This window comes from Anastrepha ludens, chromosome 6 (assembly GCF_028408465.1).
Source record: "Anastrepha ludens isolate Willacy chromosome 6, idAnaLude1.1, whole genome shotgun sequence".
Classification (NCBI taxonomy): domain Eukaryota; kingdom Metazoa; phylum Arthropoda; class Insecta; order Diptera; family Tephritidae; genus Anastrepha; species Anastrepha ludens.
In genome coordinates, this window is record NC_071502.1 from 72888557 (window position 1) to 72907060 (window position 18504).

General features: G+C 39.5%; 1 protein-coding gene across 1 annotated transcript; it reads left to right on the plus strand.

The window, feature by feature from the left end:
* The first annotated feature begins 3912 nt into the window (after positions 1 to 3912).
* On the plus strand, positions 3913 to 18204 carry LOC128867404 (uncharacterized). The gene is made up of 7 exons (XM_054108583.1): positions 3913 to 4261; positions 15480 to 15601; positions 15677 to 16417; positions 16573 to 16785; positions 16878 to 17288; positions 17344 to 17506; positions 17655 to 18204. Exons 1-7 carry the CDS (start codon positions 3976 to 3978, stop codon positions 18128 to 18130), a joined length of 2412 nt encoding a protein of 803 aa, XP_053964558.1. The 5' UTR covers positions 3913 to 3975; the 3' UTR covers positions 18131 to 18204.
* The last annotated feature ends 300 nt before the right edge of the window (positions 18205 to 18504 follow it).

An 18504-nucleotide genomic window follows, 5' to 3' on the forward strand; every position in this document is an offset into this window, starting at 1 on the left:
TGTGCTCTGTTGTAATGTTGAAAATCTGTGGAGGTTGTTAGTAAAAAATCAAAATACCTTTGGCGCATTGCTGCCGCCACAGGTGGTGTTTCATATCGCTTTTATTCCTCGGCTACACAACACCGCGTCGCTCTCTGTATATATTTTTACTCAGAGAGCGAACTGTAGAATGGAATGATACACATGGCAAATATGCGCGTATAACAGTTAGGCTACTGAGACATTTTTGCATGATAAATCTTGCAAATGTCTCGCTTAATGCATATTCTAGTCGGCTATTCAAACCACATTTTTGGTTGCTTGCCAATAATAATAAGCTGAAAATGAATGCAAAAAAGAAATAACATTTATTTATTTATGCAAGAATAATAAAAAGGAAATGAGAAGCTCGCATTTTGTGGTGGTTATAAAAAGAAAACGATGTGGAAATAGTTGAAGGCATCATTGGTGACAATAATACGAAGGATGATAAACAATTGAAGGCATTCCATAATTTTTTCCGTAGAATTTTTTGTATTTGCGGAATTACGAACGATGAGTTAGTTACGGTTGCGTTAACCGCATTATTCTGCTGATGAAGTTCATCAGGTTTCATTTAATATCAAGACCTGTTATATGAGCAGGCGTAGCAAAGCAATGAGAACCAAGATGCCTAAATCTTAGCCCCGCCAGAGCGGGGCAGCTAAGGAAAAGGTGCTGAGATGGTTCCGCCTCATCGTCCATACATATGACGCAAAAAATACTCGAAGCAATGCCGAATGGCACAACACGCATACTACGCGGATAGTGTCCTGTGGGCAAACCCACGAAATTCGTGAGCAGAGATTTCGTCAACGTCAGAAAATCACCCGAACGCCTCCATTCTACACGTGGCCAAAAGGATTTCGCGACCTTACAAGTTTGTGTACTTGATCAGCGCTCGCTGAGTTGACGCGAAGCCTATCTTTTTAGGAGCAGGTGGCCAAGGAGATCCGCTTCCTACTAGTAGTTCTATTGTTTCTCTTTGATGATGCACTTTCTGCGAAGATCAAAATTAAAGCTCTCTCCCACTTCATCCTCCAAACAGATTTTACAGAAAGGGTTTGAAGCAATCCCAAGCCTCACCGCATGGAAACCTAACGGACAGTGTCCGGTAAGGATACCTACCAAATTTGATTGCTGTGGTCTGCCCTCAAGCTACAGTCCACTATGCTTGCTGAAGACGACAGGGAAAATATTAAAAAGGCTGATCGTGAATCCCCTGGAAGCTGCCATTGATAACACGCACTACCACAGATGCTGTTATAGCGGTAAAGCGCATCGCTCACAAAGCGATCGAAGGTTCTCGCTGGCTCTATGGAGATAAAGAGTATTGCCTAGTCACAACGTTGGGCGTAAAAAATTAATTTAATACAGCTAATTGGAGCAAAGTCCTACATTCACTGGAGAATTTCCGAGTTCCCGTATACACTCGACAAATTGTCGCGAGCTACTTCTCTAACAGAGTCCTGCAATATAAAACCGACGAAGGAGTCAAAAGGTACAGAGTAACAGGCGGAGTCCGACAGGGTTAAGTGTTGAGCCCACTTCTTTTGAACATAATATACGATGGAGTCAAATCATAGGGTTTGCTGATGACATTCCAATCGAGATCATTGCTGAATTCCTTAACAAGGCTCAAGCTATCTGCAATCAAGCCATCGAAATCACAAAAGATTGGCCGCGCAATAGTGGCTTATACCTTGCAAACTATAAAACGGAAGCAATTCTTAACAGTGGCAGAAAAATAGTTGAGAGAGCTAACCTTACAGTAGGTGGCCAAGCACTCGAGTCTAAGCTGTACATCAAATATCTTGGAATATTATTGACCACAGGTTGAGCTTTAAGCCGCACCTAATATACGCCTGCGATAAAACAGCGAAGGTTCTAACTGCATTAATTCGTATTATGATAAATAGGAGATGTCCTAAGCAGGCTTCTAGAAAGCTATATGTTATATGCTGTACCGGCCTTGGTCGAAGCAACAAACTCCAGCTCCTACTTGAAAAGCATTAAATCGGCATTTCGCACAGTGCTGGAGGATGATGTGGTAATCCTCGTGGGAATGCTACCGGCTAAGCTGAACGCTTTCGAATGCGCCGAAATAAAAAAACCACCGAGCAGATCCAGCACAGCTGATTAAAGATTCAAGTACTCAGTGGACATGGGTGCTTTAAATCATATCATAGTTTTAAACATGAAGACGACCCGTAATTCACTTTTTGTAACAATCTAGTAGGAGATGTAGAGCATGTTTTATTTATCTGCCCTCGTTTTGAGCTTGAAAGGGAAGAATTGAATAATAGGGTTGGGAAGCCAATAATTGTTAGTAGTCTAATAGATATTATGCTTGACTCAGAAGAACATTGGTCCGCTGTCAGTAATATGACAAGAATGGTAATTATCAAACTGCAACGCGCTAAACAACAGCGCAGATCTTCATGAAGAGGCAATGGGCCTGCACCCTCACCCGTGAAGTAATACTTAACGGTTGTTCCGTGGATGGGAAACGGCCCCAGCCCTGTGGGTGAGTCGAAAGACAAGTCTCACACTTCCCGGCTTTCAATGCTTTTTACCACAAAAAATACATACATACATTCAGATAAAATTTTCATTCCAATTCACTTCATTACATAGGTATCATAAATGAATATACATAAGTATTTTATTCATACCGACATATGCACATATGTATGTACATATATATTCACATCCCTAACTGTATGCATATGTACATATATGTATGTATATGCACACATCAAGGCCCAAAGGTATTTAAAAAATTCTGCGTATCATACCTAAGCAAAAAAGGGAGAAAATAAACTTAGCATAACTGCACACATTTCTACATATACATAAGTAAATGTACATACCTACATACATACAAACATACTCATATGCACATTTTTGCCAACATTCTTACATCACAAACAACCGCCGCTTCATTACTAAACAAGGCAAAGCCACAACATTTTTACGCGTTTCCTTTTTAAACTCATTCTCAATCGATTTCAAATTCACCTTCCACCAACATATCAAGCCAAAAAGCTTACGAGTATTCTAACGGTTGGCAGCTCTATGCCAAAACGCCCAGCAACTGGTGCCATTGTGTATCTGTTGGCTGCGCACAAATACTTGCTGCGCAGCACAAAACTAAAACTAAAACGAAAACGAAGCACGAGGTATTGAACTGAAAGCTGTAGCAGGAGCGAGCAGCGCCTGTGCAAAAGGCTTTTTCCACCACCATCGCTCGAAATACACGTACGCTGGCTCTCACACAACGCCATACGAATTTTTGCGTGTGTGTGTGTATTTTGTAGCAACACCATTGCAGGCAGTTACGAGGTAGAGCATCGAGCTTCGTATGAAAATGGAAAAGTATACGATGATATCCCTCCTGCGCGCACATTCATATATTCATACATATGTAGTATGCATGTACCCGCTATACATTCATATACACTAAAATTACAAGGAGAAGCTGTAGTGTGGATGGTAGTCAGACAGGAGGGATTATTGGGTACTGAGGTAGGTTGAGTTGACTTAACTTGGGTTGGGATGGCAATCTAGAATGAATTTGTATGTTCTTTTTGGTATCGTTGTTGTAGGTCTGAGGATTTTGTGATGATAAGGACGCATACATACAAACACACACTCGCAACTATTCAAACGAATTTTATATGCATTTGTACTCATGTATGGGCGTATTTCGTGCTTGTGTTGGTGGCAGTGTGGCAGCAATCGATATCTCGACATGGAGTTGCCAGTCGTACTTTGGCTTTCAAACGGTGCATGTTGTAGTTTACCGACAAATAGTAGTAATTAGGCGGACTTTTTTGCACTAGAAAACTGTTTGCGGCAGCGTATCGATTTTTTCTCTGCACTAGTGTTTATGATTTGCTTAGTAATACCTATACATACATAAATAAAAAGGTGCATATTTACTTTACTGCCAAAATGACAACACCTGAGATTGTTGTCAAAACGGAAGTGGATTTTGATTTCATAGCCAATTATACCGGAGATAATGACACGCAGAATTCGCAAAGTTCACAAAGTGGTAGGTGTAATTCTAAGGCGGCTTGCAACATCGGCGTGCAACATAGTGGCGCACAGCTGGAAGCAGCACGGCAACAGCATGGCGGCGACCAAGAAATGCAAATCGATGGTGATAAAGATGATGCGAAACTGATGAAATTGTTGAAAGAGTTCGATTTGGAGATATTATATACAACGCTGAAGTGTAAGTTTCCTCTTGGATATGAAGGCAAGCAAAAAAAAAATATGTAGCAATAGTAAAGAATAATAAATGTATGCAATGAAAATTCTATACACCAAGTAAAAGAGCTAACATCCAAAATTAGTATGTGCGGAGGTATTAGCAAGAGCGCAGCGCATAGTTGCATAAGCATTTGTTCATAGACACTACATACCTACTTACATATGCATGCTATTTGCTGATAATATACATACTTGGCTATGTATATATGTACATACACATGCACAATGTACGCGCTGCACATACCTATTTGCATACATACTTGACATGCCCAAATACCAGGTTGTTCAATAAGTTTTTCGGTTCAGTAAGAGAGGGCGTTGCTACTAGCCTAAATTTGTTTTGTTATGTTGGTACATTCTTCATATGAACGTATCCGAAGTTTCATTTCAATCTGTCAATTCATTCTTTGATTTTGGTTGAAAGTGTATAAGGACTGTTCGGTAAAAAAATTAGTACAATAGAAAGATTGTTTGCTGAATTTAAACAGGTTGTATAAGCCTTGAAACAAAACAGAAAAAACCAGAAATCGAAGAAAAAATACAATACCTTTTGCTCAAATATGAACGAGACGTTATCAATAAAACGGTCCGCGGATGACATATGGCAAAATTAAATTTTTTGTTTTTTGATAGGACTGTTATAAGCTTACATGGCAAATTTCAGCGTAATATGTCACATAGTTTGTTTTCAGTGCTACTGTAAACAAGTCAAGCTCGAGTGTGTTGTTCGAATTTAACGATGGAAATTCAAGTTGAACAAAGAATTTGTTTGAAATTTTGTTATTCCAACAAAATTTCGGCTTCAGACGCCTTAAAAATATTGCAGACAACCTATGGGGACTCTGCTCTATCGCGTGCACATGTTTTCCAGTGGTACAAATCGTTCAAAGAGGGCCGTATATCGGTTGAAAACTTGCCTCATGAACGTCGTACAGCAACATCAGTAAACGACGAAAACATCGGAAAAGTAAAGGAAATTGTGCTTGAAAATCGCACAAATCGCAAAATCGGTTAACGCTGAATATTATTTAGACGTTTTAAAGCGTTTACGCGAGAACATTCGTCTTAAAAGGAAGGAATTGTGAGACAACAAGTCATGGTTCTTGCATCACGATAATGCACCAGCTCACACATCACGTCTTGTTCGCGATTATTTGAACAAAAATAATGTTAATATCGTTCCGCAAGCACCGTATTCGCCTGATATGGCTCCATGTGACTTTTTCCTGTTTCCCAAGCTCAAGTTGCCGCTCCGTGGAAAACATTTTGAGACAATTGAAGTCATAAAAGAGAATTCGAAGAACACACTCGAGCTTGCCTTGTTTACAGTAGCACAGAAAACAAACTATGTGACATATCACGCTGAAATTTGCCATGTAAGCTCAAAACAGTCCTACCAAAAAACAAAAAATTTATTTTTGCCATATATCATCCGTGGACCGTTTTATTGATAACGTCTCGTTCATATTTGAGCAGAAGGTATATCGTATAGGAAAATCGTTGGTATTTCATATGGCAGTGTAAGCAATATTTGGACTGAAGTCACAATAGGTGCCGCATTCGCTAAAAAGGGAACAAAAACCCATTCGAATGCGATTTTCTCAGCAACATTTAGAGCGTTTTAAAATAGGGTAAAGTGGATCTTGTGCGTCCATTCAACACTATGGATGAGACGGAAAGAGTGGTGTGAACCGGGTTCTGCGGCTCCGAAACAAGTTCTTGTCCAGAAATCGACAAAGAAGGAGTTAGCGTCAGTTGTTTGGGATGCGAAAGGAATTTTGTTTGTGGATTATTTGCAAGCTGGTAAAAAAAAAAAATTCTGAATATTATTGTAACTTTTAGGCCAACTGCAGGAAAAAGTTCGTGAAAAAAGACCCAGTTTGCGAAAGAATAGAATTGTTTTTCAACAGGACAATGCACCGTATCACAAGAACACTTTGGCAAGGGCTAAAATGCATGAATTAAAGTTTGAATTGTTGGAGCATCCACCGTATTCACCTGATTTGATCCTTAGCGATTTCCATCTGTTTCCAGACCTAAAAAATGTCATGCATGGAAAGCGTTTTTCATCAAATGATGAGGTCATAACAGCCTAAAGCGTATTTTGCAGCCCTTCTATATTCTCACTTCAGGGATGGAATTTATAAATTGGAATCTCGTTGGAACAAGTGTATTGATGCTCAGGGAGACTATACTGAATAATAAAATGCATATCAAACCGTAAAATTGTGTGTTTCTTATCGAACCGCAAAGCTTATTGGACAACCTAGTATGTATGTATGTATATAAATATGTTAGCAAGCATGTATATGTAGGTATGCTTGCAAAAGTATCAACAGCTCTTCATTCTTGCACATAAATATCCATACACACAAATCTATGTAAATCTGTATGCGGATATTTTTCCATGCTCACTCGCCTATCCCAAACCAAACTATACCATATGTACATATATGCATGTATACTTAGGCGGCTAAACAACCGTTTTTTCGTCTTTAGAGCAAGCAAGAAAAACATGCATCCCAGCAACAATAATAAATCGTACGTAAAAATTCGAAACAACATTGCGGGCATACATACCTAAATATCTACGTGCAAAGAAATATATGTACATACACAATGTAGGTGTGTAGCGGCATATTGTATGTACATTGCGTTTTTTTTTATTCGACCTTCTGGTTGTTCTACTAGTATATATTATATAGGTACATATGTATGTATGTGTATCTATTTATAATACATCTGTAAGTATGCATGTTTGCAAGCCTCCTTGTTTATTAAAACACAAAAAAATCCCTCAAGCTCTTTTTTCCATTTTTTGTACATAGTTGCTCGTGTGTTGCCTTTGATTTTGCCAACCAGCCACCCCAGTGCGGCCCACAAATACATTCTTACTTTCGCATGCACATTTGTATATGCTATAAATATGTTTGTGCCTTTTGTTATTCTCTGCGCCGGCGTTGGTGTGTTGCGTCGCTCACCGTATGAAGTTGGCTAAGTGTGTTTGTGTGTGCTCCCAAGCCGCTTAACAATCAAGCGGTTTCGCATAATAGCTACACGAGTGCCTCTACAATATATGGGTTGTACATATTCATATGTAGGTACTTATGTGAGTTGTAAAGGGCAGTGCTTGCAAGCCTTAACTGTTATACTCTCAGATGACGAGAGAACGTTAGTGTGCGCATGTCAGCCTTTTTGTTTATCAACAAAGCCGGTTTTTGATAGTTGGTTTTCATTTTGTTTCTTGGCATGCAACAGGGCAAGATGTTGAGGAAACATGTTGCGATAGTCAAGTTGAAGCAATAAACTTTATTTTTGCAAGGCTCGAAAGTGATATTTATTTGAGAGATGACCGCCACCAGAGGGGATGCAAAGGGTGAGCCGGGACAGAATCAGGAATTAAATAAAAAAAAATTACAAATGACAAAAGTTAATTTAATAATTATAACAAAGAAGACAAGAGCCGATTTAGTTTTTTTAATTATTAGCTCTACATGTTGACCGCAACGTCGGGTACACTCTTGGATTCTGGCCTCCGTACTACAGGGTGGGCCATATAGCGTTTGCTTTTTGAACCACCTATTTTTTTAAGAATGGTAACACAAATGACATGTGAAATGTATTCATAATTTACTTAAAGGTTTGCCATTTACGAAATGGGACGTTAAACGCTTGAACGAAATTGGGAAATATTGAAAACCTATTTCCAAAGTGGTGAGTTTTCTTCTTCTTCCGCGGTTACAGTAAATGGCGAGCGTTACCGGGACATGCTCAACGAGTTTTTGTTTCCAAAAATTGAAGAGGATGACATGGACGATATTTGGTTTCAACAGGACGGTGCAACTTGTCACACTGCCAAAGTTACACTCGAAGTTTTGGCTATCGTTTTTGAATTCCAATATCAATTGGCCGCTTCGGAGCTGTGATTTAAGCCCGTTGGACTATTTTTTGTGGGAAGCCGTTAAGGACAAATGCTATGCGAACCATCCAGAGACGATTGATGCTTTAAAACACGAAATCGAAGTTGCCATTCATGAAATTGGAGCCCAAAAAATCGAAAATATGCTTAAAAATTGGGTTGATCGAATGACCTACTGTAGAGCCAGTCGTGGCAGTCATTTGAACGATATTAGTTTTCATTCATAAATGCCAATACGAGTATTCAATCTTCAAAATAAAAAAAAAAAATTCAAAAAATATTGATTAGTGTTTTTTTTTATAGCCGATTCAAAAACCAAATTTTACATGGCCCACCCTATATGTGCCCCTCCCTGGTGAAGTGATGTCGGGGTGTCATGAACCTCGAGAAATATATTTTCTTTTAGTGCTGAGATGGTCTCCGGGCTTGTTCCATAGACTTTACTTTTCATACAACTCCAGACAAAAAAGTTCATAGGTGTGAAATCGAGCTGCCTGGATGGTCGGGATATTTCACCAAAACAGCTTATCAGTTTGTTAGCGAAAAAATCATGAAGTATCGCCATGGTCTCTATGGCTGTACATATGCTGCGTGGCGCCATCTTGCTGATTGTTGATGTTTTAATAGTGAGTTCTGCCCTTTAGGTTACCAATCAGGAATCACTTCAAAAGATGGTGTTTCTCATAGCTCCGACATCGTCTTGCAGAAATTTTTGGGCAAACTGTATTTAAGTACTTAAATTTAAAGCCTAGTTCTGTCACCCGACATCCTCTTTGAGGCCGTCGGAGACGAATGGGTTGGTGCGTGACTACAATACGGTAGTGCTAGAGTTTGAATCCCTTTGTGGGCACGAAACACCCAAATTATAAAAAATATTTCTTGCTAATAGCGATTGGAAAGCATTCGAGTGTATTTCTGCCATAAAAAAGCTCCACTTAAAAATTGCATGAAACTGTAAGTCGCTCCATTCCTGGAACAACACTATTAATTGGAGGAGATGCTCGACCAAACAATCAAAGAGGATATAAGCGCTATTTATATATGTACACACAAATGTATGCAATTTAACCTTCATGTGCCCGGCTTACTACATTTGTAGTAAATTGTGAAAAAAAGTGAGATAAAAAAAATTTTCCGAAACAACAATGCCCGAATTTTTTAGTAGCTTCCTGATTATCAAATCAAAGTCAATTAAGAGTATAATAACACTCGACCTATTATTTGCCTGACCTCTAGACCCTACTTGAAAAAAACATCATCTTGCGGCCGGCTTACTATTACATTTGTAGTAACCATATAAAATGTATGCAAAACAGTATTTTATAGTTGACTTAAGCTTGTCGCAACACGATTTTTGTCGAAGCGTGTTCAAATTCAGGAACGACGAGTTGTTAAGCGGTAAGTTTAGATACATATATATTTCCTTTGGCAAACATGCTAAAAGGAACAGTTGACTATCACTCTAAGGCACGAAGAACTTCAGGATCATGTGCAAATATATTGCGCGAGCTTGATGGGGAGGAAGAGCATTTCGACTTGGAGGATGATAGCAATGCCGGCAATGATGAGAGTTCCAACCCGAACGATATTGGCGCTGGTGGTTTGATTGGTATCAATACAGAAGTATCCGATGCTGAAAGTGAATTAATTATTGAAGAGGACGACATTCGCAATGATGAGCAAGAAGAGGGTGCAATATTCGAAGCAGATTTCGAGGATGACTTTGATTCAGGCGAACCGCCCATTACCCAACGACATGATGCGTTGATCGCTAAAGATCAAACTACATGGCTTAAGAACTTTCCTAGCCAAGCTGTTCGCGTAAGTAGCCATAATGTATTTCGGAGCACTGTTGGGGCTACCCAGGGTCTAATTGAGTCTGACGTCTTTGAGTTGATATTCACTCCATCAATGCTTAAATTCTAGCAGATACGAATGAAAAAGCACGAAAAGCCTATGAGACTTGGAACGAGAAAAACTGCACTGGAGATAAAATAATCTGGGAGAAATTAACCTTAATTGAACTAAGAGCAGGTGTAAATAAATCAAATGACGAAGATGTGGATGTGCTATGGAACCAAGAATGCATTTGCTTTTATCGAGCAGTAATGCCTAGGTCACGCTTCAAAGGAATTGTTCGATTCATTAGATTTGACAGCGAGCGTACAAGAGCAGTTAGGCTAGAAGCCGATAAGGCTGCTCCAATATCTGAATTGTGGACACAAATGCACGCAAATCTGCGCAAATATTACCAACCATCTGGAAAAATTACTGTGGATGAACAATTATTTGCTTATCGCGGTCGAACTAGGTTTACTCAGTACATACCCTCTAAGCCTGCCAAGTATGGGATAAAGGTTTGGTTTGCATGCGATGCTAAGTCGTTCGATCCACTCAAAAGTGAAATATATACTGGAAAAAACTCAAATGCTGGTCGAGCAAATAACGTAGGTGAAGGTGTTGTGCAAAGGTTAGTATGCCATTGGGAGAACACCGGAAGGACTATTATTTGTGACAATTTTTTTACATCGCTAAACATAGGCAATTATTTAATGTCCAAAGTTCTTGCTATTCTTGATACTGTTCGTTAAAATAAAACGTTTGTACCATATGAAATGAAGGCTGACCGCAATCGTGCTGCAGAATCTTCCATTTTCGGGTTTCTCGATGGAAAGTTTTCTTTGGTATCTTATGTTCCAAAAAGAGGCAGATCAGTTATAATACTTGCCAGCACACCTTTGACAAATTCAATTGTAGCTGAAAAGAAAAACAAGCCGCAATACATCCTTGATTATAATGCAAACAAAGGAGGCGTCGACGCAATGGATAAAATGCTTTCTGCATATTCAACGAAACGCAAAACATTGCGTTGGCCCTTGGTCATGTTTTATAACATGCTGGACATAAGTGCACTTGTATCATTCATCATTTACTCGGAAAACAATCCATATAACCGCCGCACAGACGCGTGACGAAAGTTCTTGCGGAACTTGTCTAAGCAGCTTTTTATGCCAGCAATTGAACAGCGCTCTCAAGTTCCCCGGGTGATGGGATTCCAGCAAACACGTAAGGCTATCGAAATGGCACTGGATCGATCCCTTTCTGCTACATCTAATGTTGATTCATCTATTTTACCTGATATTTCCAACGATAAACAACCAAAATATCCTGTGCCTTGTCAATACTGTGAAATAGGAAGTCGTAACAACACACGAAAAATCTGTAGTTGGTGCAAAAAAGCAGTGTGTAATGCACATGTCGAAACATATATTATGGGAAAATGCTGTTCAACTCCTGAAAATTAAAACATTTTTTGTATTAAAATTTTCACTTGAATTCAATATTTTTAAATAAAAAGGTTATTACACACGTACAACTAAAAAAAACACCATACAAGTCTTTTTTCCTTAACATTACATTGGTTTTGCATGCAATTACGTAGTTACTACAAATGTAGTAAGCCGACCGGGTACGTAAGTTTTATATCCCCGGCACATGAAGGTTAACGTTCAAATTATACGCATAATTTCAGATTAATTTGGTTGTACGTAATGGTGTCCAAGACTTTAGTATTTTCGTGATATTTGCTTTTAAATATTGATTTAAAAAAATATAATTTCGCTTGTACGTCCACTTTTTAAAAAGCTAGTTAAAGAGGCTAAATTTTTTTCCAATTAATAATAAACATCAATCAAATTTAAACCAATTCCCAAGTTAAAAAAGTGGATGGAAACTATTTTGTAAGTTAATTTAAAAACTAATATGACTTTTTAGCTAAACAAAAAGGTATTCTAAGCATAATTTAAGGGGCCCCGGTGGTCTAGAATTAAAAAAAAATCGATGTTTTTTGATATTAAAGAAGTATAGGCTTTTAGGAATATACTGTCAAACTTTTGGACCGATATTCCCAGTATTTTCAATTCTACAGCCGTTTAAGCAGGAAGAGTCGGATGCGTCTCGCTGCGGCATCAATGGAAAATATCCACTCTCAAAACTTTGAACTTTTTCGGCCAGGTGTTGTCAAAAAAAAAAAAACCATTCAACCAAATCGTCTGAAATCTTCCTATGTTGTTCACAACATCAATGGCTATGGCCGTCCTAGAATCATATTATTATTCAATTATTTCGTTTTTTTTTATTAAAAAACTAAAAAAAAATAACCCGGTTTTTTAGAGTACCAAATTCAAAACCGCGCCATTTTGTAAATTTTTTTTTATTCTACATAGTACGGGAGAAAGCTATAGTCATAGTGCTTAATAATTTTTTTGGTTTTTGTGCTTCAGATAAATAGAAGAGCCAAAATGGGCAACACCGTCCAGGCCCAAGCTTTCGGGAGGGTCAATTTCAGTGCATTTTTATAATTATTAAAATAAAAAAAATTGTTGTTTTCCTTCTTGTATGTAAGAGAAGTTAAATAAAAAATCTTAAAAAATTAAATATCGTTTTTAATTTTTTTATTGTAAACAAATTTCTGAAAAAAACCTTACATTTTCGAGCCCTAGACCACAGGGACCCCTTAATTGAATAGATTCAGCATGAAGCCCAACAGAATAACACATCGATTCCAAACACTTAGTTTACAGAATCGAAAAAGGGCGGGTGACCATTTTTAGTGAAACAGTCTTTATCCATCCTAATTTTTTTGTTTAGCCTGCTTATGCTATTCGTCTCTTAAGTATCTAGGACGTCTTTTCTGGAATCCTTTACAAAAGAACTATCGAACCTAACTAACCTTTTGCACATTCAGATTAAAACCTGATTACATTAAAAATTAAATAAATAATTGGCTTCTACGCTTCTGTCAGATGTATTGTCTATCTCTTCCTCTTATTTGTGGCATACGTCTTGATGTTGTTTCACAAATGGAGTGACCTAAATAGTTTTTATAAAGAGCTTTTTCATGGCATAAATGCACTCGGAGGTTTACCTGCCGAGGGGCGACATACAACCTTGATACTTAACTGTTATGGAGGAAAGGCTATGGAACGCAGCAGTTTATTTAATACCACAATTGATTACCAATAAATGAAGTTGGCAGAAATCCGAAATGAATTTTAATTATTTTTTAGAAAATATCTTTACTAACACCTTTTTCTTATTAGCATCCATTTTAGATTAGTTTAGTCACAAAGTTGTACACCAGATATTTTCGCTATAATTTGAATACTATATATTAATTTTTAACCCTAGTATATTCACATTTGCTAAAGTATAATAAATAATAAATAAATAATTGGCGCGTACACTTCTGTTAGGTGTTTGGCCGAGCTCCTCCTCCTATTTGTGGTGTGCGTCTTGATGTTGTTCCACTTGCTAAAGTATAACCGACTCTAAAACCAAAATATGTTATGTAGTGTTGCACAAAGGTCAAACCATACATGACGTGCACTTTCGGACACTACATTTTTTTTTATTTAATATATTTATTTGACAACATAGTGGTGCTTCTCCATCATGTGGCATATAGCAAGACCCAAAGAGTAACGTCTCATCCTTGCAGGCCTTCAGCGCCACCACTGTCAGATCGTCTGAAGAGAGATTATGATCAATATAAGAACATATACTTTTTTCAACCATTATCGCTGTTCTTACCTTATTCTTTGCAATCGGGATGTAAGTGCCGACTCCCTCTATGTTGAGCAGGAGCTTGGCTGAGGCGTTCTTACTCTTGTGGAGGTTTATCTGAAGGACCTTCAGCATCTGGGCTCAGTACCTTCTCGGGGTTAGATATTTCCTCCAGCTCACCCTTTTCCACTTCCTGTATATTGAGGGAGGCTTCCAAGATCTCTTCTATACCGAGATCCTTTTCCACCTCCCCCGCAGTGAGGGTGTTGTGGTTGTCGTCTGCCGGGTTGCGCATTTTGAGGCGAAGGTGCACGCTACCAACTTCCCAATCCATCCTCCCGAATCGTGCGTAAAGCAGGTCCTCTGTCGGCTTATTGATCTGGATAATATAGTCTTGGCCTCCATCAGCAGTTGCTGGTTTTGCCACTCCCAACACTTTCCAGTCGTCTGTCGGCGCGTCCGTGTTTTGTCTCTGTAGTAGTCGCAGTGCATTTGCCAGTTTTACCACTCGCGGTATGAATACCTTTGCCTTCGGGAGTGAGGGAATGCAGCTGCGATCTACAATTTTAAGTGATGCTCCCTCCCACAGGTCTGGAAGCGTTTTTACTGCTTCCTTTAGCCATGTGAGCATGGGGCCATCCTTGCATTTTATAATTTTGACGCCGCTGAACCGCCCTGCTCCGTCAAATGCTGTCATGGGTGCGTTCGGCTCTGCGTCCATTTTCGTAAATAGGGTTTCCAGTAACTTCATTTCCACTAGCTTCATTTCCACTACTTTCCACCGTTCCTGCGACATTCGTCCTAGCTGGTCACTACGGTCAGTGAGTGCCACGATCAGGTGTTCTTGGCGATTTCACTGGCCGCTGCTGCTGCTTTCGACGTCGTAGGTCTTTCCTCGTATCCGTTTTTCGGTTTGGCCATCTCATGCCTATGCTTCTGCTTTTTCGATGGCACTGAGACCTCGCTATCCTCAGAACGCTGCTTTTGGTTGGCCTTATACCGGGCTTTGGCCTTCAGCTTCTCCTTATCGGGCTTGATCCTTGGCCTGTTTTGCAGCACCATTGGACCCAGCCGGAGACCGCAGAAGTGATTCTTCCTCAGCTATATTTGTGCTTCCGACGCTCTCGTGGTCCGAGTCTTCGTGGACAATGGCACCTCCGCGATGAAGAGCGTTATGCGTGTGTTTGGCAGTAGCATTGCGACCACTGTAACCTGCTCCCGTTACAGTGGAAGTTAATGATTCTATCTGTATTCATCTTTTTCGTACGACCACCTGCTCGACGAGGGGAATGTAACTTCTTTTTATATATATAGATATATATATATATTAATTATTAAATATCACGAAAATAAGCTCAAATGGGATCATAAATACATACAGTCAAGAAATATTTTTCCGTCATCACCTAGCGGGTCCAACTAACCCATTTCCAGGCATGCTACAACAACTTGGGACATTTGTTTCGCAATCGATAAATGAAATAAAAGCAAAGAAACAAACAAACTTTGCCATAATATTTATTATTAAATTATTACACTTTGCTTGAAAAAGAAACTTATTTTGCGATGCTCGGTGCACATAACTAATATACAAAAAGTATAATACTTAAGATGGGCTGAAAAAAATGGATACACGCTTCCTTTGAGCAAAATATTTTAGAAATAACTGTTTTCTCATAATCTACCCATCTCACAGTGAACGATGTCACCTTTCGCAGCCTAAAATATCTCGCTGTTGACGACATTAATACCGCCTTACGGCATGTAGGCTATCGTGCCGAGTTCCGTGAAAAGCTTTTTGCCTGGCGCAAAGAAAAGGTGTTTCGAATGTTTTCTGTATCTTTATTTGGAACAAAAATACCAATTTGTTTTAGTATGTTTTTTTGCGAACAGTTCCCGACTTCAGACAACAGCAGCGCACAGTTAGTGGCCTCCCAGCAGCAGGTTACAGCGATAAATGTGCCAAATAAAACAACACCCACTTCCGTTGTAGCACCAGCAATTTCTATACAATCACTACAACAACAACGACTAACGCCGAGCAGCTTGCAAACAATCATAACCAATCCCACAAACAACAATGCCATCTCAACACTCACCGTTACACCCACCAACGTTGCCGCCTCAACGGTTACTGCAGGAATGACAACCACAGCAACAACAGGTTCAGCAACCATTATCAAACGCAACAGAGCACAAGCTGAGGATTTTCTGAGCCTGTTGCCAGGCGTAAGTGGCACCACAGCTCGTATGACCAATAATATGCCAGCTGTTGTATTAGAGCCGAACTTAGATTTGCGCAGCGCATTCAGTTTCATGCCACAAACTGCCAAACTGTCACCTAAACGACGCTCAATGGCAACGGCAACGGGATCGACAGCAACAGCAACACCACCAATAGCGACTGCAATAGCAATGGCGGCAAGAGCTTCTACAAAAACCATAAATGCCGAGCAGCATTTGATGTTGGAGGCGAATGCCAGCGTTGATGGTGGAAGCGGTGGTAGCAATCGCAATGGTAGTGGAAGTGGCGGCAACAGTAATAGCAAAAACGTGGTGGAAGGTTGCAGAGGTGGATTCAGCGACAATGGTTATGCGCCAAAGGGACCATTGATTATGAATTGCGCCAAAGTGGTGGGTAGATATTTAGAAGTTGGTGGGCAGTATAACACTTTAAGTGCCTGGGCGGCCTTTGTGAGTTACTAAATGCCCTTTTAGCTATACATTTTTTGCGTTTGACTTTAATTATTAAACATTTTTGGTACTATTTTCAATGCTTTCATTTATAGGATACAGTTAAGGTGCTGCAAAGCTCCCACATCGGCCAACGCATTAAACAGTTTTACAACAAAAATGGCTATCTTGAGAATCACCAACGCAATGAAATTGTACGTCTCATTGTCTCCGATGTGATGCGTCAGGGTGAGTCCCTGAGTCCGAAAGACTTGCGCGCGATTTTGAGTGACATCATAAACCTATTCCCCAATGAGCAGGCAGCAGCGGTAAGTATGTGCAAACGGATGTATATGTGTAAAAATGTACAATCATTTGAGCTTGAAAAACGCTACTACTCCCGTACTCGTTATGAATGTAGGATTACTACTTTATTTATCGAGGCGGCAAAGGCAACCCGCTGGGCCGTCTCTATCAACGATACTCCAATGAGAATGTTAAGCGTCGGCGTATGATACGTCTCAGCGATGATGAGGATTGTTCCTACGATGTAGACATGACACACCAGATGAGCACCAACAGCAATTTAATGGACGATGATGATACCATGTCAACGTATCCACAAGATTTGCCTGGACAAGTGCCACGCGTCGACGAGATGACCGCGCTCGCACTGAAGCAACTGCTGACTACGGATCATTTTAGTTGGGAAGAGGTGTGCGATAAATGGATACAAACTTGGGCACTGCGGCAGAAGGAAATGCAGCAGAGTGGTTTGGCAGAGCTGCTGTCCAACTGGTCAAAGTTGGCAGATCCGCGTGCAGCAGAGCTGGTATGTACGAAAGGGATGAATGAGGTGGTAGATACTAAAACCGATTCGCTTGCAGTATAAAATCGACTTTCGCCATGTTTACCCGGACAAAGAAAATCTATTGGTAGCTAAATGGGACGAGTATATGAAGAAGGTGACACAGCAATTCGACAAGAAACTCAACCAGGATGATATTAAAAAGTTGTACAAGTATTGTAAAATGGGCATGGCAAGCAAAGGTGGGTGAAAGATTGTGGTGAAGGAAATACAAAGAGAAAATTAAATCTTAGAAATTAAGAAGTCTTGAGTTATAATTTTTTGCATGCATATAAGTATATTTTAAATTTAGTATTTTCGTAAAAGATGGTATTCAATTCCTAATTTCAGATGAGAAAGATTTCATCTACGCCGTTGGTCTCACTGCACTATTACCCTGTACCAGCCGTTTCAAGGATAACTATGGTAAACTGAGCATACGCGCCAATTTGACTGACAGCATCGATTCGTTTGTGATGCGTCTCAATACACTTGAGTCTTATGAATCTCGTTTGGATATGTACAACCGTAAATATGGACCTGTCAACAGGACCATCCATCCCTTCTTGGTCGTCATCATGCCCAACGAATGCACCATTTCGAAAATTTACGTGGCATTGGAAAATCACTTCTACTGCATGCAATCTTTCCTGCAAGCACTCGATTTATGTTATAAAATTTATCACACTTGTGGTTTAAAGTATCCAACAATGTGCGAGAATGTGTGGACATTCATACAACGGTACTTTTACGACATGACTGTCCCATGGGAGGCGAGAAATGCGAATTTGGTCTCATTGATGGTGTCGCTGACCATGCGAAATTGAGTTCTGGGCATGGAGAAGAGAGGAGAGTTGAGAAATGATTAATTATAAATACACACATGGCATTTGTAGATAATAATTTTATGTGACTTTAGAAATAAATGCAATTTATTTGGAACCAGAGTGGTGTATTGTGGAAGGTGTTTGTATATCACTAAAATTTGAGTTCGATAGTTTTAAATCAATTACGGGTTTTAATCTCTCCGTTCATTACTGTCATTGTTAGAAGCTGCTGAAATAAAAGTTACATTCGGCTGAAATGGAGGGAAACGAAAGTCTCATTCATGCATAAAGCAGGCAGGCCTTCATACACTAATCATAAAGACTTGAGACCTATCAGTCTCATGTTTTTCCTCCTCAAAATTCTAGAAAGGATT